Here is a 15414-nt window from a genome sequence, read left to right on the forward strand (position 1 = left end):
GTCTGATCAGAAGCGTCGACAACCCAGCAACATCACAAGCTCGAGGAATTTGTCCACTAAAAGAGCAAGTTAATTTTTTGAATCGCTTAACAATTCTAAGCAATCATCTGATATTTCGGTGGAAATTTTGTGAAAAATTCTGACTTCTGGGCATTTCGTCTTCTTGAGAGGTCGTTATTAAAACATGGAATGACCTAGATCCATCAAAACCACCTACAACACCTAACACCACCTAAAAGCACCTGAAACCACCTAAAACTACCTTTCAAATACTATTTTACTATAACTATTCCGATTTTAGTTCTTGGTTTACCCTGGGTGCGATAGGCTTTTCATGCGCGTTTTCCGGTTTCGGTTAGTCTTTTTTTTGACGCGCGAAAAAAGCTTCTAGAAAGGGGCGCTGTTCCTTTAATAGAAGGCGGATGCTGACCAGTCAATGTCTCAAGAGGGTCGCAGGCTCAAGTATTTTCAAAAATCATTGATTGTAGGTGGTTTTTAAGTTGTTTTAGTTAGCTGTAGGTGGTTTTATGCGGTTGTAAGTGGTTTTAGGTAGGTCATTCCATTTTAGTACTTACGTTTCTGGAGACCGTGTCCGGCTGCAGGGAAGTTAGTCCGTTTTCAACTTGTTTTCTGTCCCCAGAGTCTTGAAATCTATTTGAAAATGCATTTCAAAACTTTCAAAACAAGTCCCCTTTCACTCAGCGTGGTGAAGAGAGGGCTCTAGGGAAATTTTGTGATCCTCTCGTTTCAAAATACGACATCTGTCTTATTATACAGGAACATCGACTAGTGAATTTTTTTGTATATTTAGAAATCTCTCAAAACCTATTCGCTCGTGCAATAGATATGGCTTGCAAATAGCAAGGAACGGCAATATTAGCGGTGTCTTGGTGAATTCCCGTATAATGAGACAAAGTTGCAAGGTAAGCTACACAGAGTTGCAGCTTCCTCAAATTGTTATCGCACAACCACTTGTTAACGTAATACTTTTCACACGAAATTGTCAGTACGATTCCATCCATATAGATTGTAATTACAAAGCCGATAACAGCGCTGTGTTGACATTTTTTAAATGTATCGTCTAGCTAAAAGCTTTGATTGAGTGGGCTAGCTCACAGGAGATGTTATGCAAAACGCAGACTGCAGACTGCAAACTGTGCGGACCGCGCAAACTGTGCGGACTGCGCAGACCGTGCAGACCGTACAGACCGTACAGACCGTACAGACCGTGCAGACCGCGCTTTGTTGGCTCCAGAATTTCGACTGTTTCATTTCGCGAGACACTGACAAATTCATTCATGACCTATCACGCAATCGACTTCGATAGGTATCCAATTTTACAATATTATGCGATTATTTTCAGCTTGAGAAAAAAATGACGTTTTCTCGCTTATGAAATTTTATTTTACGTCTCAGTGGACGTGAAATGAAAGTAAAAAAAATTTGATTTATTTTTATGAGTTATAGTTTGTCATGTATGCGACAAGTTCTTGCTTATGGGAGACAAGAAGGAAAGCGGAATAGCGAAAAATTGTGGAAACTCCATTCCAAATGAAAAGTTGGTTTTACGCTGCTTCCTCAAATAATTGCAAGATAATGTTCTCTTGTTATTTGGTTTCTATCTAGAGGGAGCCTGGAACTCAACAGGCTCACCCAAGCAAGGGGATCAATTTTAGCCGGCCGCGCGCAAATATCCCGCGCAAAATTTTAAACAAAAACAAGAGTAGCAACCGCTGTCACGCAAACTATGCCAAGAAAATTAAACGTTCATAAAAAGTAGAGAAAGGAAAACTCGACACTCTTCGAGCTAAAAAGCTAATTTAATGACGGTTATTTACCATTTTGTTTTAAGCTATTATTGGATTTTATGTAAGTTTACAACTCTTAGAGGGCAAGTTGGTTCTGAAATCCTGGAACAACATGCACAGACATTTGGGCATTGCGTTTAACATGCTAATAATGGCTATGTATTTTGTAGGTCTCAAGTGATGGCACCAAAAAGCGGTTACATGAAAATCTCTGGTGATAAAGATGAAAAAGTCAGTTTTGTATCTTCAATTTTTTTTCGTTGGATGAACGAAGTCCTTAAAAAGGGCAGTCAAAGACCTTTGGATCAAAATGACTTTTTACCCTTGTCAGACGAGAACTCTGGCCGTTTTGTCACCGACAAGCTTCAGAAGATCTGGGAGAGCGAGAAACATCATTGCAAGATGAATGGGATAAGGCCCAAACTTTGGAAAAGCGTGTTTGATATGCTTTCTGCCAAAGATGTTATCATCATTTTGATGGGGAATATATTGTTCACAACTACTCGCCTTCTCTTTCCACTGTTTCTCGGGTATCTTGTTTCTGAGCTAATGTCAACTGAGGTAGAGAATACTCATCGGCCCTACGCTTGCGCATTAGCTATGTGTCTCAATGGTTTGATCTGTGGTCTTGGTATGCACCAGCGAGACTACAGATGTGAAATATTGGGGATCAAAATAGGAAGCGCCCTGAGGGGACTGGTGTACCACAAGGTAGGCACGAACACCCCAAATTAAGCCGAACAAACTTGAACACAAGTATCTATCCGATATAGAATGATTTTTTCTAGAAATCTGATCGACTGCAACTGGCTTATGCCATGGAGACCTAGAAGGAGAGGGATATTAAACATCGCCGCTGGTGGCTGCTTCTGCGAGAGCAAGCAATTCTGCTCACCAACAAAAGAATCGAAACAAACAGTTATTTAGCCTGCAGTTACGTAGGCTACAGATACCATAACGTATACGGCCGCGCTTCTGAACAAGACTCAAGATGGCGCCTGAGTTGTCCCTCTTTTTACCCATTTAAAGATAATTTGGTAGAGGTTTGGTTACTCTCGTTTCGAAACGCATTCATGGATATCTATATGCAGGAGATTAAGCTTAGATGGTTTTTGGAACTTACTTCGTCTTTAATGTCTAACCTGTACTTTCTTTCAGACGCTTCTACTCAGTAAGCAGACGTTACATAGATTTACTGCAGGACGCTTATTCGATCTGATATCCAATGATGTTAAAAAAATGGAAGAAGAGACAGTTACATTTTTTTCCTCAGCCGTTTTCGCAGTCCCTGCTTATGCAGGGGCAATATTCCTTATCTACAATTTGATTGGTTGGCAGGCTGTTACGGGTGTGTTCCTCATGTGTGTTCTCATGCCATACTTTGCCGTCTTGTCTTATGCTAATGCTAAGTTGCGCTCGCGCACAGCTACAGTATCCGATGAGCGAATCTCCCTAATGAATCAAGTAGTTTCCGGGATCCGCGCGGTCAAAATACATGCGTGGGAGGGCGAATATGGACGAAAGATAAAACATGTGAGAAGGTAAGGTAATTATAATTTCTATTCAGAAGTAGGCTCCAACAACTAGCTTAATTCATTCCCGTAGTTGTTGACCCAAATTATTTAAACCTCGGAAATAGATGACCACAAATCTGTTTTGTCTCCACTGAAAGCTTCATTAGCTAGGCAATTTAAACATGCCACCCCCCCTCCAAAAAAAAAGTGTTTGGACCGCTGTATGAGCCTATCAGAATACCTCTTTTCACAAAAAATAAGTGTCTCTTGTAACCCATATCATAACCGAAGGACTGGGCGGTCAGTAAATACTAAGTAGATAGTGTTAAAAGTGCACTCTGAAAATGATTGGCTACTCGAACTCCGAATGGCCTTTGCAATTCACTTTCGAGCGACTCGCGCGGGAGTTGCACCCGAAAATATTGTGATCGTCTTTACCTCAGTGTCGGTGAAAGGGGGTGGATATCACCTCTACTTCAGATAATAATCGATCATTATTATAGGCAGAACATCTCATCTAGTCTAACTTGTCTTCAAGTTATTATTATTTTGTACACGCTGTTATAAGGTGCGCTTGCCGCCCGCTCACCTCGTTAATATTTCAAATCAAAGAGAACACTGATGACGAGCTGGTTCGACAGAATGCCCACATAACTTATAATAACCTTCTATCTTCAGAAATGAAATCAGGGTCATTTCGAAGAGGACGACCATTCAGTCAAGTATCGATGCCTTGTTATACAGTGCAACGCCACTGGCCACTCTGGTGTCAGTAATTACTATGGTACTTACTGGTCAGACCCTCACGCCCGCCAATGTTTTTATGCTGCTGTCGTTTATGGGTGTTATAAAATTGAGTGGCATGTTGAATATGACACATGGTTTAATGGTAACGTGTGACGCCTATGTTTCGCTCGGAAGAATCGAAGAATTCCTTCTTTTGGAAAATCTGTTAAAAGCCTCGGAGAGTGATGAAAGCAACGAGCCCCAACAAAAAACGAAAATTACCTTAACTAACCAAAGTCCCAGTTACTTGAAAAAAGAAGAGGAAAATACGGAGAAAGTTTCCCTCTCTCGTCAAGCAACAATAATAGGTCCCACTATACTATGTGTGTCAAATTTAAGCTACGCAAAAACGCATCGTGAAGATGAATTTATCCTTGAGGATATCAACTTCGTTGCACCTTCAAAGAGTTTAACAGTCATCACAGGACCGGTTGGAAGTGGTAAGTCTACTCTGCTCTCAGCGATCGCTGGTGAAACTTCGAATGCCAGTGGGACGATTGATTATCAAGGTTCTGTCATTTACTTGCCTCAGACAGCTTGGGTGTTCTCGGGAACGATAAAAGAAAACATTCTGTTTGGTCAACCCAACGAGGAGTCCAAGTACGAAAGAATAATCGACGTCTGCGCTCTGAAAGAAGACTTCCAGCGGTTACCTGATGGTGATCAAACAGTTGTTGGAGAACGCGGCGAGGTTCTGAGTGGAGGGCAACAGGCGAGAGTAAGTTTAGCTCGTGCAGTTTATGCTGAAGGAGATATTTATCTATTGGATGATCCACTGAGTGCTGTCGATTTTAAAGTTGGCCAACACATCTTTAACAAATGCATTAAAGATCTCCTAGGGGATAAAATCGTTCTGTTTGCCTCTCATCAGCAACAGCACATGGAAAATGCTGATCAAGTGATTGTGGTTTACAAAGGGCGTGTTCTCGACAAGGGAAGCTTTCCTGAGCTGCTCGAAAAAGGTGTTATCAATTCAATTGTTGACCCGCTCTATAATGCAGCTCTGAAGGACAAAAGGGACTCATCTAAGCCGTTCTGCTGGGAAGATATGGAGGAGCATGATGATGCTGAAAAGTGCCAGACAATACATTCCCTGACCAATGAGGCGAAGAGTTTAAAGATAGCAAAGGAGGATCGTACAATCGGAGTTGTGACATCCAGACTTTATTGGGACTATTTCAGAAGTGGAGCACATCCTTTGATGATAACTGGAATGGTTGGTTTTAGTCTCATTACTCAAGGTAAACCTATTGTTAGAGTGAGTAGAGTGAGTTATAAACCTTGGGTTAAGCCCTAATTTCTTTTATTCTATTTCGTGCAAATCATTTCACAATGACTATGCTTTTTACCAAGAATACGCGGTGTTTTTGAGATTAGACGGTAGAGTTAAGAGACACTGCAGAAATTTCTGACCATGTTTTTGATATCTCATTTGCTCGTACAAGTGCGACAAAGCGCGAGTGAATGGCGAGTCACGCGCGAATGGAAGAGCCGGTGTTTTTCTCCTCGCGTTTGCCTTGCACTTGTCTCCACTCGCCTGAAAAAAAAAACACTCGCTCTACAAACTAACTATATGAGACAAAATGTAGTTTCTAACAATATTTTTATGTAACATGGTTGACTGCTTCATTTTTTTCTGTGTCGTTGTGGTGTTTACAAAAACATTCCCAGGACACTTACGGTAGTAACTAATCCAGGCGAGTTGTTTCTAGTCCCAACAAATCTTACATTGTTCAACCGAGTGATGATATAGAAATACATTTCAACCACTACGTATTAATCATGTTTCTTTCAGCCATCATTGCTGCTCCTGACTTGTGGCTCTCGTTTCTTGCAAGGCTAGACCCGGAGGATCAGAAGAACGAGACAAGTCTATTTGTCCTCGCCTGTCTGGTTGGCGCGTGTTTCACAGTTACTATCGTTTGGGCTTATGGATTCTTGAATGTTTGTCTAAAGTGCGCCGAGCGTCTTCACGATAAAATGGTTGTGGCCATTTTACATGTACCTGTCCTGTTCTTTGATTCAAATCCAGTGGGAAGAATCCTAAATCGTTTCTCCAATGATATTGGCTGCGTAGATGAGATGTTACCCAAAACATTCCTGACGACAGTGCAGATGCTCTTAGTGATATTTGCCCAAATTCTGGTAACAGTTGCCACAAATGTTTGGCTCATATTTCTTGTTGTTCCAATTTCCATGTTGGTCGGTTTTATATCCAATTATTACTTGAAGACTGCCAGAGAACTAAAGAGGTTAGAGTCGATATCCCGAAGCCCAGTGTTCGCTCATTTTTCGGAGACCCTGATAGGACTGGACACGATTCGTACGAGAGGAAGACAGACAGATTTTGTGGATGCACTCTACAGGTATGTCAGAGACATTGATTCAGTTTGTGGTGTCAGATCCGATAAATGCACAGGGCAAAAATGACTCATAATCACTCGTTTTCTGTGAGCTATTTTCTTTAATTTGCCGGCAATACGCGAAATGGCATCACGTGTCTTTTGTAATCCTATCTGGTACGTGCTGAGACACTGGTCAGCAAGTGGACCTTTCGGTACGAGGCACGGTGGCGAAACGAAGCTATCCGAAAGAGGCACGAGGGGTATTACCAGTTGTGAGACTACAGTAATCGCTCTGTGCGGTTTTCATCCTTCTGATAGGATTTCAACAGTCGTATACTATGAACCGTCAATCAACGAGATCGCGTGACGTAGAAATTTCACAATTAGTCGAAACTATGACAAATGTATGGAACGTATAAGCGATGTTAGTTTCTTTCTCTAATTTTGCCACAGTTTTGATCAATTGGTAAGAGAACGTCATGTCGTGCAATTCTGCCTTTAATAATACTCGTGAAAAAAAGCCAGACTCCCGCCTCGCAGTCGTCCCCTTTTGTTAATCGCTCGTATGATTACTGGCCGAATTGGACTCCACTCAGTTCTATTACCATTATGAGTTTAATTAACAGGAGATACAGACGAGTGGCACTCGTCTTCTCCTTCTGATTAATGTTATACTTAGCATACAAGAGGTAGTTGTGATAGTGAACAATTAAGAACTGGTCTGTTTTTGGCGAATTTACATTTTTAATGAAAATTATTCATATCGTTAAGAAACTCGGCTCTAGCGGCTCTCACTTCATCTGGACGAATGGAGCATACCTAAGAGTGAGATGTGGTTACGGAAGTGATCTTTCGGATTACTTAGCAAGAAGCTTACGGATGTTCCTTGGAGAGTAACATCTTTATTTATTTATTTATTTATTTTATAATAACAAGCCAATCAAAACAAAAGAAAAGATCACAAGTAGTGACAGAGGACTTAACTCAAAAACAAGGAAATGGCATTGAACACTGAGAAACGCGTTCGACCAATAGGCAGTTGGTTTTGCGTAAGTTTGCTGGACCAATCACCAATCAAAGTAATAGAAAGCTGATACAACCCGGTTTATTTTCGACAGTCAACTAAAAAATAACTCCATTATTAAAACTTATTGTGATAAAAACTTGTCCCCTCAGATATCAAGATGTTCATAATCAGGCGTATATTATGGTGATGGCCAGCGGTAGGTGGCTCGGTGCACGTTTGGATTGTCTCGCTTCCTTGTTAGTCGGTGCAGTTGCTCTGGCTGCAATCTTGGTATCTCAAGATGCCGGTAAGCTCAAGATTCTTACTAACATTTTTGAGTCTTTTTATGTAAAGTAAGAATCTGTATAGTCGTGTATTAACACAGCAGGAACAACTGAATAATAAAATAAGTGTGACTATACGTGCTCTGTCATGAACGGGTGGTTTCTAAACACGACAGAAACGTGAGAGTCAACTCGGGTGGCTTAAGTGCAGAGCAAAATTTCAAGTGTCTTCTATGATTCAAAACAGGAAAATTGTGTTGATAACTCCTCTGCACCTACGAAGCTTAGAGTCAAAACAACGACACTGAGAAAGATGTAAAAAAGACGCTTTAGTTATTCCTTCCCATTAAGTGACTGCCTGGACTAGGCTAGGTAACCTAGCTTTGTAAAGCTTTCGTTATATATTTTGAGCTATCGAGAGAAAACAAGTCCGGAATTTATAGACTCAAATTCTAATTTTTCTTTTCAGCTTACGCTGGTCTCGCTCTTGTTTACGTCATCCAAACTCTGAGCGCGACTCAATACGCTGTTAGAAAAACGTCTGAAGTGGAAAACTACATGACGTCAGTTGAGCGAGTTATGACCTACACCCGACTCGATAAGGAGCCTGGATACGAAGAAGAACGAACACCGCCAAAAGACTGGCCTCGGAGAGGAAGTATTGTGTTGAGAGATGTATCATTGACGTACTATCCAGGGGGACCTCAAGTGCTGAAAAACATCAATCTTAGCATGAAAGGAGGAGCAAAGATTGGAGTTGCCGGCCGTACGGGAGCTGGGAAGTCATCTTTTGTAGCAGCTCTCATGCGCATGCCTGATGCTGATGGAAAGATAATCATCGACGATGTTCCAATTAAAGAGATAGGCCTCCAACAAGCCCGACGAGGTATCTCGGTTCTTGGTCAAAGTCCTGTTCTTTTTAGCGGATCTTTAAGGAAAAATCTCGATATTTTAGACAAGTTTCAAGACGCTGAATTATGGCAGGCTTTAGAGGATGTGCAAATGAAAGATTTTGTCGAGAGGCTTGAGACCAAGCTGGATCACGAACTGCTGGAATATGGTGCTAATGTGAGTGTTGGAGAGCGGCAGTTAATTTGCTTGGCTCGTGTGCTGCTACAGAGAAGTAAAATCGTCGTCTTGGACGAGCCAACTGCGCATGTTGACCCAGACACAGAGGAAACGATTTGGAATGTAGTACGGGACAAACTGAAGGAGTCGACTGTCATCACTATAGCTCACCGTTTGAACACGATAAAAGACTGCGAGAAGATTTTGGTCTTGAAAGATGGAAAAGTTAAAGGGTTTGACAATTTTGACTCAATAATGAACATTAAGTGAGATGCGGTTTAAGGTTGAAATACCTCGAATGTCACGCAGGTGTGATCCTGCAGAACTCAAGATATTATACAGTTTATAATCTTTTCCAGAGCTGGCATTTGATGTTATTGTTCGGCTTTGGCTCCTTTATACTCCTATGCATCCTTAAAATCTCTCTCACTGTCATGTTTCGCGGTGTCACGCAACGTCCAATTTGCTGTGGTTCTGTTTAGTATTAGATCACAGACGAAGTCATAATGTGGTAAGAACAGCAAAACCTGCACACTAGGCGCAGGCGAGTGTGTCACTGATGTTCAACTGCTCTATGACGTCCTCTGTGATATATTAATGAACAGACCCACCGTAGCATAGATTACATTTGTTTTATGTAATAAACAAAGCTAATTTTTTTCATGTGGACGTCACTTATCCGTCTGTCCCTCAATTGATCATAAGTAAAAGACCAACGGAGATGCCCTGGGAACGAATTACGAGCGCCACTTACCACCCAACGCAATGCGCACATGAAACGAGATAACAGTTTATTCAGAAATAGGAAACTGTTCAGAAGCCCAGCTATATCCAGATTTAGGGTCCGATATCAGAGAGTAACAGGTTGTCATGTCAACATTCTCTTTGGGTATAAATTTAGATCTCCTCGGATGAGCATGTCAGCATTCACGTTGGGTATAAATTAAGATCTTATCGGACAAGCGGAAAGAATGAGAGGAGATGCAGGTCTACGTGATAGCGGCACAGATTTTTTAAAGTCCATATAAGATAAATAATAACTCTAATATATAGATTTAGCCAGGCCTAAAAGCGGAGCTCTCGTCAATTTATTTTCCAGCCCTTCATTATTCTAAGTAATAACTGTAATAAAACTCCTTAGCACTGGCTGTAGAAGAGTCTCTTCCAGGGAAATTAGGGACCAGTCTGGGGGTTGGGGAGGGGTGAACCATTGACGAGGTCTGGAACATGGGGACGATGTTCTCACAACTTGCAAGGCGATCAACACGCATGCTAGTCAGCGGTATCTTCAAACAGCTTAGGACCTTCGTTGTTGTTCCTGATGTTTTGAACAAATTTTCGAAGATTAGGGAATGTTTTCTTCTTCAGATGAAGTGTATGATGTCAGCATCAGTCGAAATTATATTCTATTGAGCGTGACTTATAATTGACTTGGGAAATTGAGCCAAAATCGAAAGAAACGACTGTAAACTGCTTTGCGTGAAGACGATTGGTCGATTGAAGAGTGAGAACAGCGAGTCAGTAAAACACTACGGCTGAATCGTACGGGCTTCTCTCATATCTTCTCTTGAAGTTGCCAGGTATGACTGCTTACCCCACCGTTTTTCCGGAACGTTTTAGCCTCCTCTGTTCAGCGTAAAAAATTGATGAGAGAAGTAATTTTCAACTCGTGTTTGAGCCTTCGAAATTTTGATGCACACCTCAAAAGCATAACAAATAAATTTCAAGTTTCTATTTATTTAGTTTAGGTTAGTGAGGTAAAATTGAATAAAAAGGACGACAGGTTCAAGAAATTTTCACAAACAATTTATAAGGTTAACTTACGTGGAACAATCACCTTCGTGTACGAATTAGACCAGGTTTGTACTGATAATGCACAAAAGAACTATCTGTGGTAAGAGGACAGGCTTTCCTTTTTACATTCAAAGATATACTGAAGTTATCATCTGTCCACAAGCTCAGTGGAAAGTGAGAGTAAATGAAACCGATACTGACTATGTTATTTGAATAAATATCCAAAGGGGGATGAAAAGTAAGATATGGTCCACACAAGTCTCTTATTTTTATTTTTTGACCTATAAAGCTGAGGCATTTATATTCTTGCTTTGTGCATTATGTGGACGCCAATTAATTTAACTTTCATGCGTTAAAATACAAAAAATGTTCTCTTCATCTATGTGCCCTAAACATTACAGGGGAGGAGGCAGGTCAAAGTAAAAACATGAATCAAAATAACAGGGCCCCCATTAATTTCAGTCCTAATTAAAGGAGGATCCTTGCTTCTCCAGATTTCCACCCTTTAAAACTCACATATCTTGTGACCAATTCCTTATATTAGTGTTTAGTTTGGGTATGAGCATTGGAAAGAAACAGAATGCATTAATAAAAGCTTGAGCAAGAGTATTTAATGCAATCTAAATAATAATATTACATGTTACAAAGTGGTAACTTACACAGCAAAATTATGTAATCACACAATTCCAAACAAAAGAAGTCAGGTTATCACTTGCTTCAACTTCCAGGGCTTAAGGAACAGAGAAATAGATATGGCAAACAGTTACAATTAATACAAAGTTGAAAGTTTGAAAGCTAAAAGATACACTTTACAATCATCACGCCCTATGCATCATAGCAAAGAAAGGGTCGATTACCGTCATAACTTCTCTCAAATGTTCATGCTTACAGGAAATCGTTAATTTGTGTCTACTGACACAAATGCATTTTTCTAAAGTTATCTCATAGCATATGACTCTACAGGTCAAGAAAGTTCCTGCGTGGGGACTGACATATTTTAATTACCTCAGCAAACTGTAATCATCAAAATTGCAAGCCAAGGACGTATTTATCAAGTGCTCAAGTTTCCAAATTAGTCACCTAATTGTCACAATGGAGTTCACTCCTTTTGGAGGCTATCGTCAGCTTGATCATCCTGTTACATGTGGAAACATCAAATGTTACTGACATAATCAAATAATTACCTGAATTAACAGTTATATATTTTTGAATAACCTGCTTCCTTGAATTGTGCTCCAGAAATAGTAAATGGTATTGAAGAGATAGGAAGAAAGTTCTTACAACATTCTATGTTAAATAAAACTTTGTTACGAATGTTAATTGCGACGGCAATCAAAACATCTATGAAACCATAATAACAGTTACCTTTCCATGTAAACAAACCATAATGAAGCATGACATAATCTCACCCAGTTGGAATGTAGAATCCAAAATCTAATTACCGTAAAACCCCGCAGATAAGCCGCACCCTGAATTTAGCAGCTCAAATTTTGGAAAAAAAGTCTTTTAAAAGAAATCAAAAGAAATCCAAAGTCGAGTCTTAAGAAGTCGTCTTCATCCACTGTTCATCAAACGTCGTTTCTACCAACTTTGACATATGATTGATCTTTTTCTGGTATTTGTTGATAGGAATTTCTTCATTCAACACAGTTTTTCCATAGAATTTTGCATTACAACAAGAACATGGGCGCAACAGTCGATGCTTAGTAACCAGGCATTAGATCGGACGCGAACATCAGACACCTTTTTCAAATGTTCCCGCAGATAAGCCGCACCCCCAATTTCCTCATGGGGACTCAGAATTGTTTCTTTGTCCCACGCTCGTGACAAGACGAAAAAACATCTTTCTTAATTCTTAACCGAGCTCATAACTTACCATCTCTACTATTTCTATCTAAAAACAGTACGCTATGGGCATTGCTGATCCTAGCAGTATGCAGGACGCGTGTCATATGAACTTCGTAATAGACCTTTCTCACCGTAGAGTCTCTGTGGCTCAGTGGTAGGGCACGGGAGCGCAAATCCGATAGTCTGAGGTTCGATTCCTCATGGGGACTCAGAATTTCTTCTTTGTCCCACGCTCGTGACAAGACGAAAAAACATCTTTCTTAATCACATAAATTGTATGGCAGACAGTAAAGAGAATTACTCATGAAATCTTGAAAGTTAAAGGGTTATGTAATCATATGTACCAGGAAGACAGCAAATAAATGTAACATACTCTAGTAAAGTGTTTTTATGTACAATGAAGTTTCAAACTCATTGAAATTAAGTTGACGTCATGATTCAGATTTTAGTTTAAGAAATGTGTAATATCTCTTTACAAGGATGAAAACAGCGGAAACCGGACTCCCCATGGTGGCGCCTTCTTTTTGCTCGTAAATCAATCCGTTATACTGGAAGTACGTGGATCTCAGTACGAAGGTCAAAAGGTCAGCGATCGGTGCAGGCGTTAGCGTGGTGCGGTCTGCAAGGCAAGGGCCATTCTCGAGTTTTTGCAGTGCGGCTTGTACAGCGGCGTCGATAGGAACGTTGGTAAACAGCGACTCTACGTCGAAAGATACCATGATCTCTTTGTCTAGGATCGTCTCATTGCTGACGGTGGAGACGAAGTGAGCTGAATTGGTTACCGTATACTCTGAGTTTCCTGTTAAAGAAGACAAGATGTTGGCTAGGTAAGCGGATAAATCATATGCAAAGGTGTTTAGGCACGACACAATAGGTCTCAGCGGTACATCGGCCTTATGAATCTTCGGTAAACCGTTGATTCTAGGCGGCTGTTCGTGTCGGGGTCTGATCTTGTTGCAAACGGCGTCTGATAGATATCCGCTTCACTTCAAGGTAAGTAGCTTTTCCGACAACTTGCAGGTCAGACAGTCTGTCGGATCTTTATTGAGGAGCTGGTACGGTCCGTTCTCAATAGGCGTAGACATCTTAGCTCGGTAGGTGTCGGTATCCATGACTACGCTAGCGCGCCCTTTGTCTACTAGGAGAACCATGATATACTCGTCTTCTTTCAGGCTTTTAAGTGCATCTCGCATCTCTTTTGTGATGTTAGCCTCTGGTGGTTCTGCCTGTTGAAGAGTACCGTTAACAGCTCTTCTGACAGTATCTGCTTGTTCGGCGTCGAGTTGTCTTACGGCTACTTCGACCTTGGCGATGATCTCTGTGGCAGGAATATTCGCAGGAGTTACGGCAAAGTTCATTCCTTTCTTCAGTAGGGCTTTCTCGGCATCGCTAAGGGACCTAGAAGATAAATTAATAACCCAGTTAGTTTCGTCAACATACGGTGTATCAACCGGTGACACAGCCGCCTGTATCCACGTTTAGCCTGGCTACGTGGACGATACCTTTACCGTCTTGAATCGCATAAACGTGTATGACTTCTTACAGCATCTAAACAACCAGCAGCCTTCCATCCGCTTCACCATGGAGACAGAGAATGACAAAAAACTCGCCTTCCTAGACACCGAAGTTCTAAGAGAACGTGACGGCCGCCTCACCACCAGCGTACGCAGGAAGGCCACGCACACCGATCAATACTTAGCGTATGATTCACACCACCTTCAATCAGTAAAACGCGGTTTAAGTGCCTTTACGAGCGCGCCAAACGTCTCGTCATCTCCAAGGAGAAAAAAACATCTGTCATCTGTTCTGGTTTCTAATGATTATCCTTTTCTCTTTCTTGCAGGAACTTACCAAGACCGGAAAACCAAACAACAGTGCCGAACAAGCCAACGAGTTCAAAGCTACTATGGTTTTACCTTATGTCAAAGGTCTGTCCGAACAGCTTCGCCGTTGCTTACAACAACAAGGCGTACGCGCTGTTTTCAAGTCGGAGACTACGCTAAGATCTCAGCTAGTACGACCAAAAAACGCTGTAGACCCGGCTTAAACAGATGGCGTAGTTTGCAGGATTCCCTGTGAATGCGGCAAGGTGTACATCGGAGAGACTGGAAGACCCATGCAAGACAGAATTAAGGACCACGATCGAGACATCCGACTCACCCGTACCGAGACCTCCGCCGTTTCGAGCATGCCCATAACACCGGACACAAGCTACTCTGGAACGAAATAAAGTTTCTGGATCGTGACCCTTATTACTACATGCGCAGGGTCAAAGAGGCAATTGATGTAACACTTCACCCTGACAGCATCAACAGGGATAGTGGAATAGAAATTCCAGAAGCGTGGATGCCCACGATCAAAATACACAACAATAAGAGAGCCGTGGGACAGCGGACCGCCGAGGGAGCAAATCACTGAGTGAAACAGCAAGGTCCGAAATGCACCAATCAGAGCAGTTGAAAAAAACAGCTAATCACAGCAGAGCATCATGCTTTATAAGATCACGCATGACCAGTCGACCTCATCGCCTGAAGAAGACTAGCAGTATCAGTAGCAGTCGAAACGTCGCGATCTACATCACACGTGACTACATCGTGAGACAAACGGAAAAATTAGCTTTTATTGTTATTCACCACGATGAACAACAGCAGCCTTTTTTACGAAATTAAGCATATACAGTTTGCCAAAATCCTATGGAAATTTTAAAATGCACTTCACTTGCGCTACATATACGGATCTGTCTTTCTTAATTACTGATGAAATTCCGAGAGTGTGACTCAATTAATTCAAAAGCAAATATCTAAGCAGGTTTGGAAATGGTTAACGAATTGCAAACTGATAATGTGTGAACAAAACTCCCTAAAATTATGATGTCGATACGAACTTATCGTTCATAATCACGTATGAAATTCGGAGATTGTACCTCAAGGAATTCAACAGAAAATATCCATGAGGGTTACA

The 15414-nt window shown here is 41.2% G+C and overlaps 1 protein-coding gene and 1 pseudogene across 1 annotated transcript; one reads left to right on the top strand and one right to left on the bottom strand.

The window, feature by feature from the left end:
- The first annotated feature begins 1988 nt into the window (after window positions 1-1988).
- Window positions 1989-9272, top strand: LOC136279076 (ATP-binding cassette sub-family C member 4-like). The gene is made up of 6 exons (XM_066162482.1): window positions 1989-2519; window positions 2967-3349; window positions 4001-5349; window positions 5904-6474; window positions 7630-7766; window positions 8213-9272. Exons 1-6 carry the CDS (start codon window positions 1989-1991, stop codon window positions 9079-9081), a joined length of 3840 nt encoding a protein of 1279 aa, XP_066018579.1. The 3' UTR covers window positions 9082-9272.
- Window positions 9273-12884: 3612 nt separating this feature from the next.
- LOC131776049 (uncharacterized) lies at window positions 12885-13811 on the bottom strand (annotated as a pseudogene).
- Window positions 13812-15414: the final 1603 nt, after the last annotated feature.

The sequence above is a fragment of the Pocillopora verrucosa genome, chromosome 2 (genome assembly GCF_036669915.1).
Source record: "Pocillopora verrucosa isolate sample1 chromosome 2, ASM3666991v2, whole genome shotgun sequence".
Lineage (NCBI taxonomy): Eukaryota > Metazoa > Cnidaria > Anthozoa > Scleractinia > Pocilloporidae > Pocillopora > Pocillopora verrucosa.